Source organism: Equus caballus, chromosome 9, assembly GCF_041296265.1.
Source record: "Equus caballus isolate H_3958 breed thoroughbred chromosome 9, TB-T2T, whole genome shotgun sequence".
NCBI classification, from domain to species: domain Eukaryota; kingdom Metazoa; phylum Chordata; class Mammalia; order Perissodactyla; family Equidae; genus Equus; species Equus caballus.
The window spans coordinates 7,882,120-7,908,248 of record NC_091692.1 but is presented as its reverse complement, the minus strand read 5'-3'; the positions used below and the strand labels follow the sequence as shown (position 1 = coordinate 7,908,248).

The 26,129-nt window shown below is 40.2% G+C and overlaps 1 protein-coding gene across 1 annotated transcript in view; it reads left to right on the top strand.

Annotated features, from left to right (window-relative positions):
• Window positions 1-5,033: 5,033 nt before the first annotated feature.
• Window positions 5,034-26,129, top strand: part of STMN2 (stathmin 2) — a 51,309-nt gene continuing 30,213 nt past the window's right edge. The window contains exon 1 of the mRNA XM_001490291.7: window positions 5,034-5,451. Coding sequence (XP_001490341.2) covers window positions 5,433-5,451 — 19 coding nt within the window. The 5' untranslated portion in view covers window positions 5,034-5,432. The remainder of the gene's footprint in view (window positions 5,452-26,129) is intronic.

Below are 26,129 nucleotides of genomic sequence, written 5' to 3'. Positions count from 1 at the left end.
AAAAACAATACACGCAAGGAAATCTTGATAAATTTTTAACTTGATTTGATACAATTTCACTATTTGCTCTCTCTTCCTTTGTTCTCACTTGAAATAGTTCATCACAAAAATTTAGGGATAATATCCTTATATTTTGGTGTAAATATTTAATATGTATGCACAAGTTTTTGGAATCCTCTTTCCAAAAGAGGACATTTCCTGCACATTCTAAACAAACCCATATAGCAAATCTGTGGGCAATTTTTTTCTGTCACAAAAGACAGCATTTGCTACCTACCCTGCACATTGCTCTTTTGTTACTGAACTGAATTCTTGAAAAGTTAGATGCAATTACTTAGCCTATGATTCAGGAAGCAGTTGAAAATAAAGGAAGAGTCCATCAAGATGTGAAAAGATGAGAAAAAGTAGAATGAGATCCCATTGCCTATAGTCAAGCTCAAAGCTAATGTTATTGTCAAATTGAATTGTTGATGAAACAGCTTTATAAAAATACTACCTACATCTATTAATTCAATTCTATTTGATAACAAAGCAGGATAGAGGTGGAGGAAGTTCAGAGGGTCAGAGAGGTAATAAATGATTAATGGGAAAATATCCCTGGAAGGCAGTAGAATAAAATGCTTTCGCTTTTCTCTTCCTTCACTCCCCCTCCTCCTTCTTCCAGGTGTGACTTAAAATAAACAAAATTCTTAGGCAACTGATGCTAACTGTATGCATAATGCAATGCTCACAGTGGGGCTTCTGTTTAAAAAATAAAATAGGGCCTATGGGACAAACAGATCGAGTCATACTTCTCCTAGATTTCTCTTCCAGGCACTTCAGTATTGTCTCCTTTGTGTTCTCGCTCAACTGTTGTAAGCTAAAATGCCGAGTGGAATCCCAAGGGGAATCAACTTCCCAGCTTCAGTGGTGTCCAATTCGTGTTCTCTGTGGACTCGAGCTGTAAATCAACTCACAGAGAGAAGGAAAAAGTTACAGTGATTGCTGCCAAGATAGAAAATAGTTTTTCGACATTACCAATTTGATGTAAAGATTCAACTTATTAAACTTACATGAAGTTCTTCTTATGATTAGAGCAAGTTAATTTCCTAAAAAGTTCAATTATAAAATCATCAATAGGACTTACTAATTTCAATAAATCATTTTGCTTCCAGGTAAATTATAGTAATTACTAATATATACAAGTCCCATTTTGGACATAAAGAAAGCTCTAGGTACAAAAAAGGAGATCATAATTAACTAAGCATTTTTCATTTTTAAATAACTGATCTAAGAGGAAAATAATATGTTCATCCACCATTGCACAAACAACTCTAACACTTGGAGAATTTTCTGAACAATACAGACTTCGTTATTGATAAGGAATGCTAACTCTCCCTCGTTGGAATGACTTTCCTTTTAAATAAACCATATTGGATGTTTCTGTTAAAGGACATCCAATCCTTTTTGTTTTTCATTCATCTATAAGGGTACAAATACGGCAAAATAATCAAAATGTTAACCATTTAACTTTTTTCATGTGTTACTATTTTAGATGCATCTCTAGATATCATCAGCTTTAACTGCATTTCCAACCACCTAAAAAAATTCTATGGCTTTTTTTTCTCTTTCACAAACTTCCTTTGTAATCAACTGAGATCAGACGAAAACAATTAATTCAACTCTAACAATATTCCTCGTATCTCACTAACTTTTAATAATTACTTTAGGATTCTTTGCCAGACACTTAATTATTATTAGCAGGAAATCACATGACTACATTAGATACCGTCAGCTAATCCTCCAAAGGAACTGCTCCTCTCCAGTTTGGAAAGAAATCAACACGTCAGGCCTCCTCCCAGAGACGCTGAAACCCACAATGATTAAAATCTCTGTTAGCCTGTCTTTGATTTCTGCAACTTCCTCCTACTGCTGTTAAACACAAAAGACACTAACAAGAGTCTTCTACTGATGTGAACTCTATCCACCTATGTCCTTCTGGGAATGGGGCATGGTATGAATATAAAATATAGAATATGAAAAAAAATAGACAATAGTAAACAGCCTGGTACCCACTCCCAACCTGAACTAAGCAAAGAAGGGTGGTTGGAAGCATCACCATGGCTTCACTAGGTCCAATCATCTTGAATTACTTTCAACAGTGTTTTATTATTGTTGTCGTTGTTATTTCAGAAGCATTTTTGGACTATCTACCATGTGAATCACGAAGCCAAGCACTAAAAAGGATACAAGGATATACGCTACTCAGTCCCTACCCTTAAAAAGTTTAAATGTACTGAAAACCATAAACATAGTAGCCACAATTTATTAAATATCCATCATGACTTAGACAGTTTATACATGATAACCCTTCAGTCTACCAAAAATCCTGCAAGAAAGGTGTTGCTGTCCTTAGCTTACACTGTACAGATCTAGTATCTATTCTTCAATGTGGCCATGCGCCTGACCCCGTGAAAACCATTGGCTTCAGGGAAAACTGATACTCATCTTCAGACTTCTGGGGCCCATTCAACTTGTCTTTAAATGAGCCAACAAAGCCCCTTTTATTACCTGAGCTAGTTTGGGTTGTTTTTTCTGTTCTTTGCAACCAAAAGCACTCCAACTGATCACAGGATAACATTCACCCTCCAAAATTAATAACATTTCCTTAAAGAGGTGGAAGCTACATTTTTCTTCATTTTATATTTTTTTAGACATTTAGGAGAAGCTTAGCTGATTTCATAATGTAAAAGCCTGAAATTTCATTGAATAAATATTTGTTGGATGAATGAATTAGCTGAACAAATGAATGAATAATGAATAAACTACTGAGTATGAGATAATTTCTCTGTTCCTATTTTGCCCCTACGCTCCCTGTCTAAGATGCATGATTGACATTTTTATGCTAAAAGAAAACCAATAATTAATTATAACTCAACTCTTTGAATTTATGTAGTTTTTCTTGGCTGGTTGATGATACCCTGCTATCTTTATATTCTATTATAAATCACACTAACCCACCCTCTCCCCTGTTTGACATTATTCGAAAATCACACATAACTGAGGTTAGGTGGCCCGCATCCAGAAAGTCAGAAATAGAAAAGAGTCACATATCTGACACCTGCCCTGTGTATATTGACCTGCCTCTCACATTTCTATCCATGGGTAAGTAATGTTCACCAGAGAATGAGAGATTAGACAGTAGAATGGGTGTTTCGCTTTGTTTTACTCATAGTGATCAAACGTGCAATAGATCTTGTTCAACTGCCAATGGTAGTTGTTAAAGACATTAATGCCACGACTGAGGGACCTTGTCCTCCAAGGAAGCTAAGGAATTTGTAGAAATGACACATAGTCTGAGGGGAAAGGCTGTGGTGGAGAGAAGAGGAATGCTTTAAAGATATGAGTCATACAGACATGCTGAAAATCTCTCATCTCATCACTGGTAACTACTCCACTGAGCGGGAATTAACTCTCACATTTAAAGTGGTAAATGATTATAGAGAGGGAGAAAATGGTTATTTATTACCAGACCTTGCCAACTTCCATATTGCTCTCTTGCTGTGTCATAGTCGCAGAGCTGTAAAACGACAGAAAAAATAATTTCTGATCTTCCTGTTCAAGAAATAATTTTATTGATCTCTACTTAATCTTTTACTTTTCCTATGATTCAGCAGGTCATAACTGCTCCAGTTCCAGTAGCTTTCTATCATTCAGGAGGATGTCTGCGGGGTTAAAACGTCTTACAAGTTAATAGGAGGTGAAGAAATTTATTTCAGCACCAAGGAGAGTACCCTCTTATTTTCAAATGGTTTTATGCATTCAATATTACATATTATTTATAAGGCTAGAAAAGAAGTTTTAAAAAGTGACTTGATAGAAAGCTGCTAAGAACTTATTTCATTCATGAGAAAAATCCTAATTATTTCTATAAAGTTAAACACTTGCCAGGATTTTGCACTTGTACGTGATTTCAACAATGTGCTATTCTTTCGGCTTTCAAACACAATGGAATTAGGGATTATTTGCCTATTTTTCAAATGCCAAAACCACAGTTTCTGAATGAATCTAGACTGGAGGAAAGTTCAGGGAAGTCACAGAAGTGTTAAATTAACAGCGATTAAAAGCTTCATGAGAACAAGTCCTAAAATCTTTCTCACTGCTGTATTTTCAGAGCTTGGCACATGGTAAATGCTCAATGAATATTTATGTGAGTCAAGTGAGAAAGAATGAATTAATGAACGGCATTCATTAAGTGAGTAGGAATAAATTAATGAATACATTGTTTGTAATGAAAAGTCACTTTTTGCAACTGGTCTCAGAGATCCTCAGATACCACACTGCTCAAGCTGAAACTTGACCACATGTTTCCTTGCCCTTTACCAAGAGAGTGTCTGGATCTCAGAAAAACCATGCTCCAGATCACACCTTTCATCTCCACTAAGCCTTCATCACAGAAGGTTCTCCTTAGAGCCCTGGAAAGGTCACTGAGGTTTCAAACCATGGACTCGTACATCTCCAGAGCAGCATGGCATCCAGCAGCTGTGGCTCCCCCAGTGCTCAAGCCGACCAGTCAACCTGGTTCTACCCTATGTCCAGACGGACAGGACACAGGCACAGGAGGCTAACTCTCATCCTCTTCCACGGGGTCCCCAGGTGGACCCTGACTACTTGTCCCTATTCCCAAGCAGTCCAGGCAGCCCCTTCTTTCTGAGCCACGAGTAGCAAACATCAGGCCTTGCTCTGCTGAGAAATACCCAGGAGTCCAGAAACATCTGAGTCCACCTCTGCTGGAAAACAAAGGACAATAATTCAGTTCTGCTCTGAGTTGCCACCATAGTCAGACATGGGGTCATACTGGGAGACTAGAATCTACCAAAGATAGGGCCAAAGGTGAAAGAAAAAACACGAACAAGTGAAAACAGCGTTTAAACAGATGTTTCCAACAGTCAGCATGTGGTGAAGACTTCTCAGGCCTCTGAACCCCTCTCCTTTTTTATGTCTATTTGTGCAATGAAACGTGTGAACAAAGTCAAGCCTGCTGGCTCCCAGGTAGGCACAGCCCAGTTCTTAGCTCCTAGGAGGCTTCTGGGCTAAGGCTCCACTCTACTTGGACCGTACTATCAGGCCCCCAAAACGGGGGGAGCTGCCAGGGAAGGACTGATTTCCATTTCAAACTGCATTCTGGTACTTTGTACTCCAGCACCATTGGCCGATCAATATTTAATGCTTGGAGATTCTGACTCTGCGGGAGTCATGTCAGGGGACCTGGGGAGCCAATCTGCTTGAGCTTCTGAGTGATAATTATTCATGGGCTCCTGCCTCTTGCTCTTTCTCTCGCACGGTCCCACTCTGCAGACTCAGTGCCTTATTCAGTCTTCTCTCTCGCTCTCTCCGCTGCTGTAGCTGGACCCTTCGCCTTCGCCGCCGCTCAGCATCTGCACATCTCTACAATGGCTAAAACGGCAATGGGTAAGGCATCGCGCCTCGTTCTCCCTCGGCTCGACCTGGAGCCCACCTCTCACCTTCTCTCTTAGAGCTTGGAAGGCATTTGGAGATATTTTAGAGGGAAAAAGACGTTAATGGTAACACAGGAACCCGGAGGACGGAGGCAGCTCTGGGGGTTTGGGGAGGGCAAAGAGGAAGTCCTTGGAAATCTGATAGCTAAGAATTTCTTTTAAAAGGTAGAAGCAGGTAAGTTGCCCTCCCGTGGGTAGGGTATTTATTCTGTTTCCATATTTAAAATTAGGACTCAATCGTGGGGGGAGGGTGTTACCTTAACCTTTTGCTTTAAATGGGGTTAAGGGACCTTCTGGAAAGTGCTTTGTAACGTCCTTCATTTTCTCTAGTTTACAAAAAAAGGAAATGGGGAAGAGAATGGGGAGTGGAAGAAAGGAAAAAGAAAAATGCAAAGTCAAAGCGGTCCCATCCAGGCTGTTTAAAAGATGGGTGGAGACGAGGGAGGAGGGCGGGTGGGGAACCGGGCAAATTTTATGGCATTGTCTCGTCGGAGAAACCGCTAATCCTGGGGCGCGGGGCGGGGAGGTAAGGGCGCTGGGCGAGGGTGGGGGGACCTAGATGCCTTTGTGTTAGGGACAGGGAGGGGAAGGAGAGAGGAAGTCCGGAGGGCACGGAGGGCGCGGGTGGGCAGCTGCAGGGGCGGGGAAGCGCACGGCGGGGAGGGGTGGAGGGGCGGCAGTTTCGCAGGCGCTGGGGTGGGGTTTCTTTGTGTGAGGACGAGCGGTCCCGGGGAGAGGCACCTGCAGCGCTGGGCGCACAATGCGGACGGCCCCACCCTGTGCGGAGCCGCGCCGGCGCCCTCACCCTTCCCCCAGCCGGGTGCGGCATCCTCAGCCGAAAGGGGGCCGGGTGGGGAGCGCAGCGCGACACCCAGGAGCCCAGCCCTGGGGGGACGGCAGCGCCACGCCCCGCGCTTTGCGCTCCTGACTCCCAGGCTCAGCTACTGAGTGCAACCTGACCATCGCCCCCGCCTTGCCCACCCTGGCCTCATTGTTCTGTTTTACAGACAGCGGGGGTTAAAGTGGGCTAACGTTTTTCTTTTCCAAACCACATTGCATAGAGTGATTAGACATGGACACAGGTAAAGGCTTCTATGAACTCGTTTGAGAAAAAGCTTCTGGAACCCGGATACGTGTATACATAATAATAGAGATACAAAAGAGGTCAAGGTCTTAAATTGAGCTACGTGAAATATCCGTTTCGTAGGTCAGGGCCAAATATTTGCAGTTTTCATGGGTTCGCCTCTACCAGAGAGACAGTCGAGACCCAGAGAGACCAAATGAGATTCCGGATCCAGGGCCTCCATCCCCAACCGGTCTTGCGCCTCAGTGCCCCAAGGTCCGGCGCTCGGTGGCCCTGAGGTGGGCAGGCAGGGAGGGGCCCGAGGTCCCGCGGCGCCTGGAAACACCCCGCCCCCGGGACCCGGTGCCGGATGCAGAGAAGGGATAAAGCAGAGAAAAGGGCTCGCTCTGGACAGTTCCGCCCTGCCCCACCCTCCCCGAGACTTGGCGAGGAAAGGGGGCTGGGGAGGGGCCGCTGAGCGGTCAGCAGTCCTAGCGCCCCTTTTTCCAGCCCCGCAGCCCAAAAAGGCCCGGGCACCCCTTGATGTTGTGCAGACACGAGGCGTTGCTGCGAGTCCCGACGCCGAGCCCCTCCCAGCCAAGCGAGGGGCTCTGCAGAAAGGCTGGCTCGAGCCCCGCCCGGCCACACAAAGGCGCGGCCCCACCCCAGCCGGCCGCGACACCGCAGAGGTGACCCCTTCCCAGGGGCGCGGGGAAGGGTTTCTCTTTTCGCCCTCCCGCAGCCCGCGGAGCTGGAGGCTGTTGGCCCCCAGCCGAAGCCCACCCCCCACACTCTGTTCTCTACGCTTTCCCGGGACGGAGACCCCTTGGATGGGCTCTCCGGGAGGGACCCTCGCCCCTCGAGCGAGGCGCGGCTCGGCCCCACCCCTCCCAGCTGGGGCCCGGCCGCGATGCCGCTGGCCGGTTGGGGGCGCACGTGGCGAGCCGGCGCGTGGAAGGCGGCCAGCCCTGCAGAGCCCCGCGCCGCGCCCTGCGCTCCCCGCCCCCGGGCCGGGCGCTCGCCCCGCGGGTGCAACCCGCGAGACAGGTTTCTGCGCAGTGTCCCGAGCTACCCTCGCTTCCCGCAACTCGCGGTTCACCCGCAAGTCCAGAAAGGTTCTGAGCGTGGGGGATGGGGGCGATGTCGCTGTGCCCTCTGCACCCGCACCGAGAGGTTGCTGCTGCAGGAGGGCGGCTACAAACTCATCGTCATCATCAGGATTATTGTTTTTATTTCAAGTCATTATTATTATTATTCATGACTCAGTGGCCCTATTTGTTCAAAAGGTCCAGCTTGCATTTGATTAACCCTTGTTGCACTCACTTTTCTTCCTCCTGCTCCACCCTCCCCTCACCCCAAAAAAGAATCCTTTCTCTAGTGGTGCTTCGTTTTACGCTATAAAGCAAATATGTTGCGGTTCCTGTTGGGGTTATGCATGTTCATGTGAGTCGGATATATGTCTAGGTGCTTGCTAAGGGAAGGGCTTGTGCGCCAAAGATTGCTGGAAAATTCTCCGCAGAGAATTGTTTGTGGCTGCAGTGGGTGAAAATATACATATATAATTGAGATGTTAGGATCTTCACCGTGGATTCCGTAAGGTTATGTCTGTAAATATAGGTTATGCACAAAATTTTAACAAAATTTTTTTTAAACTGTTCTTCCAATTGCTGATTCTTGATACAGTCTCAATTCTGCACAGAAACACGGATGGTGAAATGGTAGCCATCATCCCATTAATAAAAATCCCACCCCAAATACGATAAATGGCAAGGATCCTTTCTGCCATGAGTAAGCAGCATTTGCAAATCATGAAAAGAAGCACAACCTCTGCAATATTAAAATAATGGATTTTGAAATCATTCCAGTTGCAAGGCATAATCAATTAATCAGCAGAGCGGGTGCTTTTTCCTGACTCATTAAACAATTATTGTATTCTGCATGATTATACTAGGTGCATATAATATTCTCCACTATCTTCTCTAATGAAGTGGACACCTTCTAAGTGGGTATATAAATAACTAGAAATGAAAAGAAAAAGATTTGGTCAGGATTTCAGAATAAAATTGAAAGAGAAACAGCATTAGCTTATCGTTCAGTCTTATATGTATAATTCTTACCAGATGCGTAAGTGGAGCCTGCAATAAGCATTATGTGACCCCTTGTAGCCCAATGCAAGTAGCTAGTATGATGATATAAATTACTACACCTGGTGGTAGTTGTCTATGCATTGTAAAATTCTCTGAAAGAAAATATATTTAAAAATGACAAATAAGATTGGATAGCTTGTAATATTAAAATCTAGAACTTTGTTTAGTCAAAATTAACACTGGTTTTGTGATGTGACTTGCAGATTTGTAGTAAATTATTCTATTCTAAGGGGGAGGGGAGTATTTTTATTGTTAGAGCAATTGCCTCTGCCCTTAGTCATTAACATTTTTAGCAGGATTTTATTTGTTGTGTTAAAAGCTCTTTTACTTACTTTCAGGGGTTTTTAAAAAAATTATTAGTGGATGGATTGTGGAATAAGCGTTTGATCATTTGGCACAGTATGTCTTCCATCAGATAGCTGGTTCTCAGGGAGGAAAATGCTGCAAGAGGATGCATTTTACTCAGAGTCAAGAAATGTCCTCTCAGAGTGCCATAAAGCCAAGTCACACAATAAAATAGTTTTCTTCCCTGCAATTTAGAATCAAAATAGTTACCTAATTCTGTGAGTCTCTCGTAGTTGCTTTCAAGCAGAATTTTAAGTTCAACCTGTATAATTAAAATGAAATGGAAGATGAATCAATTACATATTTAATTGAAGATTTTTGCCATTGAATCCAGACCATCTTTAGGAAAATTCCTGATTTCTCAATCACCATTGTTTTTCACTCCAACTGACTAGGACTGTCTATATCCCCTACTCCGCCCCATTAGCTAGCTCCCTGCTCACACAAGGCTGCAGGAAGCTGGCCTCCGAGCAGGTGGCTACCTGCTTTGGGTGTGGTCACCCCAAGCTTCTGCTATTGAACTCCAGCTCACACAATCTCCTCTTTGGTTTTGGAAAAATACACCTATTCTGTTGTCACAGGATCTGTGACCTTATATTAAAAATTCAAGAAATTTGCCAGACAACAAGAGAATACCAAATTAGCCGGTGACCCAGATGTTTCCAGAATGGAGGCTTGTTCTCTTTCCTAGTTCTCTCGATTGGAAAACCTTGGAGTCTGCATTAATTTTTCACCCCACTAGAGGGCGACCAAGTTCTCTAAAGCAGAAGAGGATTGATTTAAACCCAGTTTCAAATACTAGCTATTTAATAAAACCGTTTTTCTTAATCTGTAACAGTCAATTGCTTATTCAGTAAGTTAATGCCATGCTTAATGTCCTAGTGGATGAAAAGGGCTTGTGCACCTTTTCAAGGAGACAAGATGAAATGAGTGAACTTCATAATCTGGAAGTAGATGTAGGCCCCAGCTAATTATTTTCTTATGATTTTATTTTCTAGTTTCATTACATTGTTATTATAATACCATATGTTACTTTTGGGTATTCATAGTAGATAAATAGTAGAAGATGGCCGGTAGTAATAGCAAAATTATTTAGGAACAGAATGTTTTAATGTTTAAATAAAGGAATAAATTAAACAAAAACATTGTTAACTTATTCATTTATTTAAAATGTGCTTGATGTTGGAGACACACCTGACTGTCGGTGTCCGCCTTCTGGGAGCTTGCAGGCTAGAAGGGCAAACGGGTAGATACAATGCCACACTAAGGAGTGCTACCAAAAAACAGGCATAAACTGATTTTTAGGATCATCAAAAGTGGAATTTTTCATATTTGCATTGGTGTGCAATTCTTTTTCTCTTATATTTCCTGTAACTATAATCCATCTCTAAAACATTTAAGAGTTTCAAATGACTCTGTTCCTCAATCTTTAATGGGCATATGAATTACCTGTGGTTTTCGTTAAAATGCAAATTCTGATATAGTTGGTCTGACTGAGTCCAGACATTCTGCATTCCTTCCAAGCTCCAAGATGCTGCTGCCTCCAACCAGTAGACATATCAGTTATAGAAATATAAAACTGTGACATGCATGTACCTCCCACAATAAGCCCTCGTGTTACGTCTTAATATTTTCAAATCCACGGCAATCTTTGCAAAATATTTCACTTTCAAACTCATCCACTTAGGGATTTTATTCCTTTGGGAGTTATGTGTTGTGTGCCATCACTCTCTTAATTGGAATTTTAAAAATATATTCATATTGCAGGACTCAGCAGAAGACCTTCAAGAGAAATGTGGAAAATAAGAGTTTGGCTCTGTGTGTGTGTATGTGTGTGTGTGTGTAAGAAAAAATGAATGTGGCTTGTGGTTGAGTCGAGAAGGATGATAAGTCAATATTGCTGGCTTACTGTTATTTACAAAACAATATGCAGAACGAAAAGTTTGACTCACAACCTTTTAGTTGTGGAATAACGTGCAAAAGTCTGCAATCCCACTCACCATACAGCTAATTCGCTGCAAATACTCCACATACCGAAGAAATTAAAAGAGGATTGAACAGCACTAAAATTGTCTCTCAGTACAGTCCATGCTTGTTACTTACCAAATTATTGTAACAGAGTATTTCTTCCCAGATACGACATGAGAAAATCATTTGTTGCGTATGATTGTAGATTTGAAAACTGAGTATGCATGTCTTTTCTGCTTACTTAAGCCAATAAAGGACCTCCACTGTTCGACACTAACTTCCTAAGAAAGTCAACTGAAAGGGAAAAAAATGGGTCTTCAAGAGATATCATCAAAAATATAATATGTCTTTCCTCTCGACCACGCAAACATTACCACATTTCTGGGAATGCTATCCTGCAAAAATGATGCTATGCATGAAATATCTCAAATTAGAAATTTACTATTTCCCAAATAGGGCACTAAAAACCTGGTCCCGAGTAAAATTGGCCACAGAGTTCATAGGATATGGTGTTATTCAACATGAGGCTGGATTAAGCCTCAAGGTTACCCATTTCTTTGTTCGTGTTGTTTTAACTATTCATTTCAGGGCCTCAAAAGCTAGGGAACTTTCCATTTTTGCAACTTGTGGTACATTTTTAAAAAAGAAAACATGCTAGGACCGAAGTATAAAAGTCGTGTGTTTTAAACGTTTAATCACAGCTGTCTGTTGTGGCTGCATGTCTGTATAGCTCATTTGGAGATAACAAAAATCTAAACTTGAGGACCTTAGAGACTGAGCCAAAATTTTTTTTGAGTGCTCCTTCAACCAACAATTGTCCTGTGATAATTGCTTTCCTTCAAGAATCAGTTTTCTGGCATAGACATCAGTTTCAATGTCTGTCAGAAGTGGCTTTTATTTATTGACTTAACCCTTATTTAGCACATATAACGTGCTAGGCACTAAGCACTTTGCGCATATTAACTGTATTAATCATCCAGTAATCCTAAAAAGTAGGTACTATTACAGATGAGGAAACTGAGATGCAGAGAGGTGGAGTGACTTGCCCAAGGTCACACAGTTAGATCCAGAATTTGGGCCCAGGCCCTCTGGCTCCAGATTCCAAGCCTTTAACCAATACTGGCTACTCTTCCATCTGTTCCATATCAGAGGTTCCCACCATGGAGGTCGAACCAGGGATACCGCCATTTTGTTGAACACTCCTGATGGTCTCATCCTTTCTCAACACAGACTCACACTGAAGAGGAAGTGCCTTCAGATCGATGACTAGTTTCAATAGGTAACACAGGGCTCATTAAAATAACTGCCATGATTTAGGCTTTTGAGGAAAGAGAGCTCTGAGACCTTGGGGGCTGTAATGTACGGACCCATGTCTCTCTGAAGGCCTAACTAAGAGGAAGGATTATCAGTATCATCCTAGTTAGAGCATTTCAAATGCATCCCTAGCTCCTTCTGTAGACCCTAGATATTTAATATAAATATTTTATTTTTAAATCTAGAACTAAGAGATATCCAGCCCAGGCATCCACATTTAATATAATCATTAGATATTACTTCAAAACTCTAATCTTATTACCTCAAAAGCAGGCAGGCAGGATCCTGTGTGGGAAGGCTCTGGATCCCCTGTGAAACCTTTTTAATTATCTTTTAATAAGGGAATCATGTCCTGCCATTTATCAAGGAGACATTTGCAGTAGTAAAACCTGTGTTTATATAACCCATTTTTATTAGGCATGATTAAAGATAACATTTTGTGTACATTTCTTCTCACAAAACACTTTTATGAGAATGTAAAGGTTAATTAATGCATTTCAGCAATCATTTTGCTAGTCTCTGGAAATATAGCTTCTCCAGGAATTGTACTTAATAAGCCACACATTATACTATAAAACCATAACCAAAATTTTAAATTTTTTCTCATTTGTAATTTTGTTGACCTCCACATTAAAATATTTAATGCTTGAAAAATTGCAAGATTCCAAAAGTTTGTTTTTGTGAACAGAAATAGATAATTACAGTTCTTGTATAGTACATTAAAAATAATATTGTCTGGAACTGATTTGTTTTTTAACCAAAATCATAAAGCAATGCCTGTGAGAGCTTATTCAGCAGTTATTCTTCTGGAATAACTGTACTTGGGATGTTAGAGTTTGTACATCATCCATTAATACAAGTACTTAGTATGACAATGGGTCATCAGTAATCTGAATCTGTCAATCTTTTGGTTGTATGTCTTTACATCAAGATAAAGAAATGGATGGGATTTATCTAAACTTAGTCCCACAAATACTTGTCCAGGAGAGCATTTTAAAGTTTAAATTTTTATTAGCATCCTGCTCCCTCTTTTGGCAGATTTTTTTTCCTATGAACTACAGCCATAAAGTTTAATTTCCATTCAAGGGAACTGCTCACAGGAACCTAAGAATAGTCTTTCCGTTTGGGCTTCCAAGTGAATAGAAACCATCTCATGTGATGAGGCTCAACCTATAATATATTGACTGTTGCCAAACAGACCAGAGACTCTCATGGCCATGTCGCTTGTCTTCGCTTCCAGGCTCCAAGAGGGAGGTACGAACAATCTCAGGCAGTTGAACTGAGGCCCGAGTCCCTGCCGCCTCCCTGGAACCCTCCTTCAGAACACAACTGTCTTTCCCACTGCATGGTTCATCTTTATTCCTAACACTAATACCTATTGTTTAAATCTTCAGCTTTATCTGAAAAGCGCCAGTTAGCATCCTTCTCCTAATCATTGTTCAACACATGAAAAATTACCAGAGTCAGCACAGATTACCTGATCCAAGACTCCTGTCACTTTAAAAAAGTCATCTTTTCATCCTGCTTCAGACCTACTTTTTCCTTTTATAGTCAAAAAAAAAAAAAAGAGCAGACAAACATAGAAGATATAAAAATGTTCAAAAGATAAATTAGATGGCACAATCTATTTGGGACCTTGTAGTTCTTCAAAAATATTCACCCACTCCATCCTTTTCAATCTTCATATAATCCTTATGAGATGGGCATAGTACACATGTTACTCTGTGGTATACATGTGGTGAGCTTCAGAGCCAGGGCCAGAACACAAGTCTAATAAAGATATATATTTATAAATATATGTATTTAATATATTTTAGATATGATTATAATGACATATATAATAAAGTTTAGCACTTACTCCACTGTCCTGTAATCCCATATGTACAAGTGGGGAAAGACACACCCAAACATTTATTTGCCTTCAGTCTAAAGTCATTAATAGTTAACAATATTAACTAACATAAAATAGATTCGAACACCTACTGTGTTCTGAAGCCTGTGCTAGGTATTGTGAGAATATAAACATAGTCCTCTCCCCTGGAGAATTTAGTCTTTTGAAGAAAACAAGACTTGTACATTCAAAAAAAATAATACCAATAATAGTCATTTATAAATAGAAAAGTCTTGACTATTTTAACAACTTTATTACACTACCCTGCAATGTTACAAGACAGCACATAATGATATACTAAGAACATCAATTAGGAAGTACTGAGGTCCACCCAAGACTGCAAAATTTCAATATTTGACTGATCTCTTCCTTCAGCCAATCCAGCCAGGGTGTCCTTTAGTTTAAATGCTTCTCAGACTTCACTGAGCATCAGCAGCACTTGGGAACAGCAGATCCCACTCCCAGAGGTCCTAATTCTGTGGATCTGGGATGGGCCCCATGAGTTTGCATTTCTAACAAGCGCCCAGGTGGTACTGATGCTGCTAGTCTGGAACCATTTGGATTACACCTTACATAGGTGGCCAGTGGGGTACGTGGAGCAGTGGACCATGCAGAGTGGCCCTCCAGTGTGAGTCACCTCCCCTAACCGCAGTGTAGACTAACAAGGACAGAGAGCCTGAGGCCAGGGCCCAGGAGGAGGATTCTGAGGCTCTGAGTTCTCATCTTTACTCTCTTACCAACTGACCTTGGTCAGGTCGCTTTTCCTCTCTGCGTCTCTAATTCAGCATCTGTAAAATGGCGAGATGCTACCTTGTCCATATCAGGATCATTTTCAGAATCAAGGAGAAAAATGTGAAGTCATTAGTATCTGTCAAGTTCTATATGACTGCAAAGGGTTGCATTTTTTAATTGTCGTTAGATAGATAGAATAACTGGATGTTTTATTCATGAAAATATCAGTGCACATGCATTTCGAATGACTAAAGAGGGAGCAAGGAGCACAGTGAGAAACTGAGTCATTTGCTTTTTGAAAAATACTTCCTAAATAATAAAAATCGAAATAAAGTGTTGATTAAATTCCCCAGAGAACTGCCTGACATTTTGAAGGGTTGTGCTTAGGTCCCCCCTGACCAGACCTATGTAGATATTGAAGATTCTTCCTCTTCCTAAATGAACGTTGGCTGAGGAGAAGCAACCCACCCAATTTTTATTACAGTCTCCACTCAACTTTTCCCTAATCCAACCTTCTTTAAGAGAAGGGTGGTGAGTGGTGGCCCCGGTGACAGCCACCAAGCTGAGAGAATTCCTGGGCAAAGCAGGGGTGCCTCAGCAAACAGACAGACAATGTGAGAGGGCTGACAAGCCAGTGGTAAAACTTGGATATGATTTTTTCTTCTGGTTCCATGTTCACCCTTGCTGCCACCATGTTGACATTCTCTATCCTGCATCTGCCAACCTGAGCAACTGTACAAGCCCGCCTTAGACAAACCCAGGCCCAGATGTTCAAGTGTGCAGAAAGCCTAGGTTAAAGCTGCCTCCAAATGTTGAAAACAAAACGGAACAGCTGTGTGTGATAAGAAAAAGCAAGCTATCACAGAACTCAAAAGACTGCCAAATCCTAGGAAAATTAAAAGCAGTACTCTGAGCACCCCCCCCCCTCAAAAAAATGCTCAGGTCAGGCAATGTTACTGTGATGAGAAGAGAACTCTAGCACTTTGGAGGTGGGCTGGGTATGAGATGGACGTGATTTTGAACCCTGCCCCACTGTTCACTAGCTGACAATCTTTGGGCAAATTATCATTTCTATACCACAATTGTCTCAGGAAATCGGGAAAATAACACCACCTAAATCACCTAAATCTCTTGGTTGTCAAGAGAATTAAGTAAACAATTGAATATTAAGCACGCAATTGATTATTAAGCACTTTGCAATAAAAGTATTAATCTCCTTCTCTGACCCCCTAAATAGATGATGAAAATACTAAATAAAAATAATAATTTAAACATCTAAATTCTTATACTTTGTGAATTTCTACATGTAATAACAAACCTACTAGAAATTACTTGGAATTTAGAAAGTGATCAGTACTCAATAATTCTTTGTGGTAAAGGGAGGACTGATATCATATTTGTGACACAGCTGCCAATACTGTATATCTCCAAGACAAATGCATTCTGGGTAATGCCAAAATTAAAAGTACCTTTCTCTTGCATTTATTTCTCATGTCGTATTTTATATCTCATCCTACTTCAAATACAAATATAACTTCAATAAAACTGACCCCTTCCTGCCTACTCACTAAGGCTCATCAACATAAAATGTCACTTTCAGCAGAAATAAAAACTGATTCCAGAAGCATTAAAATGTAAGACTGAAGTGTCTTGAAGAGCAGGTGAGGGGGCATTATATCACATAACACAACACACACACAGAGTCTCTCGTTCTCAAAATCTTGTTAACCCATCAATTTCATCCAAATCCCACATCACGTGGTCATCTCCCCTCCCTCCTTCTCCAGTCCCCTCCCCACCCAGCACCCTTGCTCTCTTACTTCCATTTTCAACACCCTTCCTTCAGCTAGATCTTTTCTTTCAAGGATAGCTCCAGGTACTTTCTTATCTGGATCGATTTAGTCTTCCTCCTCTCCATCCATTCGTCCATAAATAAGAGATAAGCACAACAAAGATGCTACAGCCAAAGAGAACAAACATCATATTCCTTAGATGACCCCGGTGGGGAAAAGGTTACGGACACTTCCAGTTTAGTGTTCATCTCCCCATCATTCGTGGAAGTAACACCTTTTCAATCGATAGTGTTTTAGGTGCAAATCAATAAAAGTCTGTAAGATGTTAGCAGAATGTAATTACTAGAATAATAAAGATATCCTGAGAAATCGAATTAGCATTCCTCTGGCATCTGACTTTATAAAGGCTTCAGTGAGGGTAACAGACACCAAGATAAAAGAGCATTTTAACTATTTTTGTTTTGCCTGCAAAATATCAATTTATGTAAATGTATTGTACATAAGCTAGGAATTATATTTATGATATAACTGCAGGCATGTTACTAGAAATATGTGCTTACATTTACAAGTATAGTAGAATCCTTTTCCATATTAGATGCTATTGGTTAAAATAACAATCTACATGTAAAAGTACTCAATATTTTATCACATTTGTAGGCCATTATATGCAGACGATAAAGTACACTCCTACTTGCTCATAAAGGTGGAATAATGACAAAGGAGGAGATTTATATTTAAATCCTCACGAGGTCATACATTGCACTGGGTAGGAGAGTTCAGCTTTAAAGGAAATGTAGACATTTCCTTACTTTAAAAAATCTAACACGGCTCTAAAATACGTAGCCGAGACACAAAGTTAGAAAAGAATTGCATCTCCTCTGTCAACCAAAACCTTGACTTAAAAAAAAAAAGTTTAGTCATAGAACCAATAAAATGAAATTCAGTATTTAGGATGAAATTTTTTTCTATTTTCAGGTCTAACATTGAAATACTGAATTAAGCAGCTTTGAAAGAACTGGATTCCACTTGTTGAAATTCTTATAAAAAACAGTGCATACTGTTAGAGTCTATTGGCTATGAATTGCAGCAAGCTGCATTAAAACTTACCCAAGAGAAGAAATGCAGAGAAATGTATTTTGGGAGGGGAGCCTGGACTTTGTGTCCTGCTGGCAGAGCTGAAAGAGTGAAGGCCTACCCACTTAAACTGACTGCAAAGGGAAGATGTTGCTCCTGACAGATACCAAACAGCCGTGAAGTTACTCTATCCAGAAAACTACGTGTCTTATCACTTTCGATAAATTTCAGTAGTGCACGGTGAATACATAGGGCGAGGATAGTCAGCTAAGAAGTTAAATAGGATCCCTCAGAATTGCTTTGGGGAAAGGGTTTGCTCCCTTGAAATAGACAGTAGCAGGCTTTCCAGGCCAACCTCGAATGCAGCTTCCTCGATCCGTCCTTCCTGTGAACTCTTACAGGTTTATTGTCAAACAGTAAATTTGGGCAGAAGCTGTATTCCATCTTGGATCACCTTCGTGTTACCCTTTTCCCTGTCATTTATTGTTCCCCTACTACGCATGAGCCATTTACACGTCACACGGCCCTATGCTCTTCTCTCATTTAATCTTTACAGCAACACCGCAACAGGTTTCATCATCCCTACTTAACCAAGAATGGAAAGAAGAAGCCAAGGAAAGTTAAGTGAGCTTCTCCAAGTCACAGATCTTCAGGGCAGAGCTGGGTTTCTAATCTAGGCTCACTCCGCTGCACTCCAGCTTTCTCAGTGTCAACTGTTTTTATTTATTTTGCTACAGACATTTCTTTATCTTATACCTATTCTGAACTATTCTGAGTTCTAGATCATCACCATGTTTCACTTCCTTTCTCTCCCCTACAGCACCTTTGTGGCTGGCAGTAATAATACTGTTGGCTAACGGATATTGAGTACTTACTGTGTTGAGTACTGCAACTGTGCCAAGCACTTCCCAAAGATAATTATCATCCCCATTTTCACAGGTGAGAAGGGGAGGAAGATAAAGTCATATGTAGTGCATAGGTGGGAAGGCTAGGATTTGAAACCAGTCAGTCTGACCCTGGAGCCCACTTGGTTGACCACCATGTGTGCAGTCTCTCTTGGACACAGTAGGGGCTCTGACTGTGGTTGGTGATTTGAAGAGATAAGGACAAAGTAAAAGAAGCCTGCAGAAATATAAGAAGCAAGATGCCACAGCACTGCTATAGCCAATCCCAGTAAAACTTCAAAAAGTCGCTTGAATAAAGATAAATTTGGAGAAGGTTAATCTATACTTACAGTATCTTACATCAGTACAGCACGTTAGTTTCTCAACACATTATTTAATTCGATCCTTACAACAATATCCCATCCTTGTTTTGTGGATAAATAAACTCATGTTCAGAAGGTTTAATAAATTGTGTAGGGTTGAATGGAGCCTGAGCTGGAGCACAAGTTTTCAGCTCCTGTTCATGTTCTTTTCATTACTCACCTTTAGTCAGCATCTGGCCAAAAACGACCAAATGTATACATGAATGCAGAGGAAACACTCACTTGCATGGTTTTTCTTCTTGTCTAGAGAGAGTTGATTACCTGCTGTTGTGAAGTTGACCTTATGAAGGATGGAGGTGGGAAGGCTTTCTTAAATTTTGCCCAGGAACCAAGCAATTATAGTTGTACCACTAACTAGCACCATTTTGAAACTATTAACATAGCTACAGCTATGGGATAAGGGCTAGGAGATAAGCGAGAAAAGGAGGCAACTTCGAAGCACACAGAAATCCCAGGCTGGCATAAAATGAAGCTAGTCAGCTTAGTGGAGAGCAGAGTTGAGCTCAGTCTAGTTCCAACATCTGGGTTCTTAACCCCTTCTGTATACCTAGCCTCAATGGGGCAGCCAGCTGGGCACTGACAGATTCAGCAGGTAGCTTGGGCAGCGGATGGACAGCCCCCTCCTGCTCAGTAACCAGTGGAAAAGCATTTATAGAACACCTACTAACTGCCACACGTGCTCCTACATGTGGCAGAAATACTGAAAACATCAAATGAGACACCTCCCTCACCCTCAAAACACTTAAATATGATTGGGAAGAAACAGTAGCAAACAGAACAGTACAGAATAAGCGCTAACCTATGTGAAACAAACCAGGAAAATGACTGAGTCTTTGAGAGGAGAAAATCAAAGCCCCTTGCAATGGAAATCATTGTTTGATTTACTGCTGTTTTTAGGGAGATACAAACCCAGTCTTACAGAGTTGGCATGAGTCACAACTGTTGGGGACATTTCTGAATTGTCACCACATCCTAGTACACAGATCCTCTGTCCACCTATTATTACTTGGCAAACTTTTTGAAATTGTGAGCAATATTCGAAACCACAAGTCCACTTTTTTATGAATAATATTTAGGCTGAATAAATCTAGAGAAAATAGAACATAAAGGAAAGCCAACATTGTGCCTTTAAGTATTAGGTATTACCAAACTGATTTTTTAAATAACATCAGCCACTTACGGCAGACTCCAATTCATATTTCTCTGTGCAGGTCAAAGCCTTGATTCCATTTTTGCCTTCAGTTTTTTACTTGGAATCTTTATGACCAAGTCATACAGTATTTGTTGCCACAAATAAAATAAAAAGCATAGGTTATTCCAATCCCACTCAGCCAGTTATGCCAAAATGTAATCCTCCACATACCAAGAACTAGTTCCAGATGGCATCCATAAAGCTTATATTTTGCACATCACCTATTCTGCCTTACAGTGGGAAAAAATATATTAAAGTCAAAATAGATCTTACATGCAGTACGTGGAAAAGTTAAATTTGCCCAAATAGTTTGACAATTTGAAATGCAAAATATAGGTTGCTTTATGAAGCACATTATATATAAGAATTTTTTATGTCTATCATATAAGTATTTGTTATGAAATACCAATATTCAGAAAGAGGAAACAATTTGCAAAGCAGAACTATGAGGAGGAATTTTTCATTTTCTTTAAAAGTGTAATACCTTAAAATTTAAAACAAGGTAGGTAAATAAACCCATTGCTGCAGAAAACAAAAGGGTGAATCTGGATGTAATGGGAAAGTTACTCCATTTAAAGACAAAATTTTCTAAATTTGTAGAATCATAGAATTCCAGAGCTTGGAGATACCAACTATCAATGAGAAAAGAGGTCCAGAGAGATTAAATGACTTGCTCAAGGTCTTAAAATAAAAAATCTAAAGTTCTGAAAAGACCTTGATGATCATATAATCTCATTACCAACTAAACATTTTCCTACCTGAAATATGGGATTCATTCAGACCTGTGCTACTATCCAAGAGCATGGTTTCACTTGAAAGCATCTCCACACGTTCCATAATTTTGTAAAGTAAAAGGGAAATGCCATTCTGCATGAACATTTTGAAAATGGAGGAATTCTGGAAGTAGGACAGAGAATACATATATTGCTTTGGTCAGCAGAAGCAGCGACAAGTACCACATTCTGGATGCATCCCAAGAACTTTGTACCCATACCTGAGGCACGAGTCTTCGCAGGCAGAGGAATTTGCTTCCCAAGAGGAATTAAAATATGTGACCCGCTTTGAAAGGCTGTTCCTAAGTGCTCTGGAAGAGGTGACTTTAAGACTTCCCAGGTCTCAGGAAAGGGGGAAAAACCCTGTCATAATGCAAAATAAATTGCTTTATACTACCCAACATCAAAAATGTACAACCAGATTTAGAAACAGGAGAAAGAGTCAAATATCAAAGAAAGATAATGATTTTTTAAAGCCTTGCATCACTTGCATTCCCTTTCCTATTTCCATTTTCCATTCTGCCCTCACCACCAGCTACCACCTTCACAGTGGGGAGAGGCCTTTAAAGAGGTCAAGGTTATTAGATTCTTCATCTGCTATGAAATGAGAATACCATCAGATGCTTTCTACTGTTCCTTCCAGTTTCAAGATGCTATGGCTAGTGATTCCAATTGCTTTAGACAAAAGGCAAACTTACTAGTAATCTAAACATACCTATATTGATGAACTTAGAGTACGTCCTTTTGAGAAATAGTGCTCAGCAATCCAAGCCAACCAGGTTTCATAAAAGTAGAAAAACAAAATGGAATGACCAAAACAAACTGAAAACCTTCATAATACGGTTCCTCAAAGTATGAACAAACTCTCCTGACCTCTCAGGTGTTATTTGAATCTTATAGTTTCTGTGTCTTGTGGAATCTCCCTGCAAGGGAACATACAGCTCTTTTTCAAATCTATCTGGGATTTTTGTGCACGGAATTGTTTATTTCAAGAAAATCAAAACCCAGTTTTCAATCTCTTTATCTTCTCCGCAGCCATTTGCTTTATTATTAACAAAAGGCAAAAAGATATTTTGGCATGGAGAGAATAATAATTTAACAAACTACATTTGTCATAACATGAGCCTGCAAAACTTTTATGCCGCTGAAAATTACCATTTCTTAGAAGAGCTTTTCTTTCCAAAAATCCCCGAAGAAACAAAAATATATGAAAAAGAGAAAATTTAGAAACCTTATCTTGGACTAAGTTGTCTTTTATACTTCAATTCTGTTTGTAACGGTGATGACAATAAACCGACCGGAATTCAGAGGCTTCAGACGCATTACCTACTCGCTTTGTATATTGCATTTCATTCCTCACAGAAAATTAGACTAATTAGAGTTCTCGTGTATGATGTGATGAATCCTGTTTCAGAAAGTGAGTCCTCACATGGCAAAGCTTGACGCAGAAGCATTTGATTTCCAAAACAAAAAAGCAATTTCATGGCACATCTAGATTAACCTGAAGGATTTCTTTCACGCTATTTAGCTGCCTCGAAAATGGATGCTGAAAATAAGCACACTGTGGAAGCTGTAACACAAAGATGCCTCACTCACATCTCGAAGGCTCCGTTACTCTCACATGCTCCCAGAGATGCTCAAAAATAACATCACTGCAATCCTTTTATTCATATCAGGTAGTTCTAAACCTTCACCGTATTTATATTTCCTACTTTTCAAATATATATTTGTTCATTCTATCCTCTTTGACACAAAGTGACTGTAGGACATATTAATTACATATGACTAGCAAAGTTACGGGACTTGTTTTCATTCAGGGGAAAAAAATACCTGACTGTAGAGTTTTTGTTCATTACACCAGTTACATAAGCATTTAATGCACAGTTTTTGAATGGGTGACTAAAGCAAAACTCTAATGAATGTGTTTTGAAAATCCAACTTTTAGGGCACTGTTGAATAAATATAACATACTGTGCATTTTTCAAAGTTTCGTTGAATGAGACTCTGGAATTCTGCTTAGGTTTTTGGAAGCCAACAAAATGCTGGCTCCTAAGTGAGGTGTTTGTAGCTCTTGCCTGAAATTATCCTCTTCTGCTGATTATTTATATACCACTCATTTCCTAAAAAAATATTTAGGGAGACTGCTGTATGTACAATTTGTATACTACCCAGATAAGGATTCTATTCCGTGGAATCTTAATAAATATTATTTGGCAGTAATACCAAGTTAAAATACTTCTTTTATACACAGTTGGTCCTAGTAACTGTTATAAGTAGTATGGATTTCGTAAGACACACTCAGAACTAAAACAATATAGAGCTGTTCAAATGTGTAGAAACTTTACACCATTCCAAGGAAGCAGAGATTTACATCCAAACTCCTCAAGAAATATGCTTTGAGCTTTTAGCAAATCTTCAGGTTGTAGAGGAATTAAGTTAAGCTACAACTGATCGAGCTTGTCGTACCAATTGCTGCGGAGTCCCTGCTCAGTCTGACTCTGTTTCTTCTCAATGTTCCATATAAATTAGCATGTTCCATTATGTGAAAACAGACAAGCCCATCGCGTGATGATAGATAGGGTTCCCTTTGAGTTCATTAAGTCTGTATTCTCAGTATCTAAACCACTGGTCAATTCAAGGGGAAGTCAACTGGCCCAGTAACTGAGATAAAGTCATCTGAATCTTATATTATGGGGTGTGTGGTTTTTTTTTTTTTGCACTGTGATAAAAGTCTTGCATTTTCCATTCCTGAAAGTTTCTGCTTTCCCTGAGAACATAGTAGTAGTTCACTGTATATGTATTCTCATATACCACTTTATTCAATACAAAGACATGAGTCATAGTCAGACTTAATTCTAAAATGCATGTGAAGCTGAATCTGGGGCTTATTTTCTGGAGAAAAGCCACACATTACAACAAAGTGCACAAGGAAACTAGCATCCTTATCATTGGTGACCAAACATTTTTTTTATCCTAGAAATTGACCTCACAAATGCAATAATCATTCTGCATAGGAAGTGATTTGCTGACATTTTCCTGAATTAAGAATGAGTGTAGGGGCAGGCCCCCTGGCTGGATTCACGTGTTCTGCTTCAGTGGCCCAGGGTTCACCAGTTGGGATCCTGGGCACGGACCTATACACTGCTCATTAAGCCATGCTGTGGTGGCATCCCACATGGAAGAACTAGAAGGACTTGCAACTAGCATATACAACTATGTTCTGGGGCTTTGGGGAAAAAAAAAAAAGAGGAAGATTGGCAGCGGATGTTGGCTCAGGGCCAATCTTCCTCACCAAAAAAAAAAAAAGTGTGCAAAGTATTTTTCTACTGTTCAGCCAAAAAACTGAAGAGTAATGGGGAGAGATTCAAATCACTTGGGTGCCACATTCAGCCATTTTGGAGACACAGTTCAGAGAACATCATGACAGCCTCTAATGACCGTTGCGTGCAGCTCAGGAGACTGCAGGGAAGGGAAGGGAAGAGTCATTCTTACTTGAGAACTCCACTCAGGCAGATGAACAGACTCCATTTTTTTCACCCTGGCTTTGTCTCATTTAAGTCTTAACCTAGGCTTATTACTGCTACTGGTAGCACTGAAGACTTAAGAGAAAAATATCCGTCAACGCCCTGAATTAGCTTGATGATAACATCTTGAAACGTAACCAGAATAAAGTGCTTGCATTACTCCTGGAAGCCACAGTGTAGTTTGGTCTGCACATAGGACTGTAACAATTTCTTTCATCAGGGGAAAGAAAAAAAAGACGAGACCCTGCATGATTTAGTGGAACTCTCCTGAAACTCAGCAAGAGCTTTAACTGGAATCAAGAGTGAGGTGAGGAGCCAAGTGCTAACAATTTACCACTCTTATTACAATTTTGATCGCGAGGACTGAGTCATGTCATCCAATCTCTTTTCCTTGTCACGATTGCTTTGCCAAGAATCAATTAAATTGAAATTTAAGAACCTCATATGTTCCTGTAAAACTCAATGATGGGTTGTACAGCTTTGACCTTCTTAAATGTCCCTTTATTTGATTTGATATCTATTCCTGCAGAAAAAAAAATATGCTGCTTTAGCTGGTCAAAATATTAATCTTTTAAAACCTCCCTGGTAGCTCAGGAGACCATAATTCTTGGGGAGAGAGAGGAGTAGAATGAATGTAGTCTGAATCCATTTTTATACTAAACCAATTAGCATTACGTCATCATAACAGAAATATCTCGAACATTACCTCATGTGAGTGATCTTCTAGGAGGTTAAAATAGATCTTTAAAAATCTGAGATTTATTCCTCACTTGAATGTTGAGTCTTCAATTACATATTCATCAAGCAAAGTTTTTTTTAAGGTCCAAATTCAAGCCAATACAGCATACACGTGGTTTAATAAAATCATTTTAGTCTGTTTCTTCTTTGAAGAAGAAAATCACGATGATGGATCTCCCAAAAGTACTTTTAAATGGGATGACAGGTGTGACTTTTAGAAAATAATCTGGCCTTGGGCAAGAGGTCAAAAGCAATTAAACTACCAAACACCTTACACACAGTAACACACGGTATGATTAACGTTAAGTTAAAAGGAGCAACAGGAGCTTAATTGATGACATACGAAAAGAAGGCACCCTAAAAAGAGCTAAGAGGTAACTGGGAGGAAAGGAGAGTGGAGGATAGGGTTAGAGTAGTGAAAAACTCTGGGTTTACCAATTTATAAACAATTGTGGTTGTAAGTCTCAGGTCTTTTTGGAACAAATCAGTAAAGAACCCCATTTCTCCCATTTTCTGCTGTTCATTTAAATCCTGGCACCAGAAATGAGGGCTGCCAACAAGGTCTACAGCTATTGCCCCCAATTTGCCAGGTCCTAAAGATGCTTCTACCTGGAAATGATAGGGGTTTTTTTTTTTCCTAAGGAAGAGGTGCATTTAGTCAATGTTTATATAAATTAGTAAGCTTCGAATAAAGAAATTTTTTCAGTGAAATCTCTAAGACACCAATGCAAATCTAATTTCTATAAAATCAAGCACAAGGGACCTATATCCTGCCTTGTATGTGTCATCTGATTTTGTCCTTTACTTTCT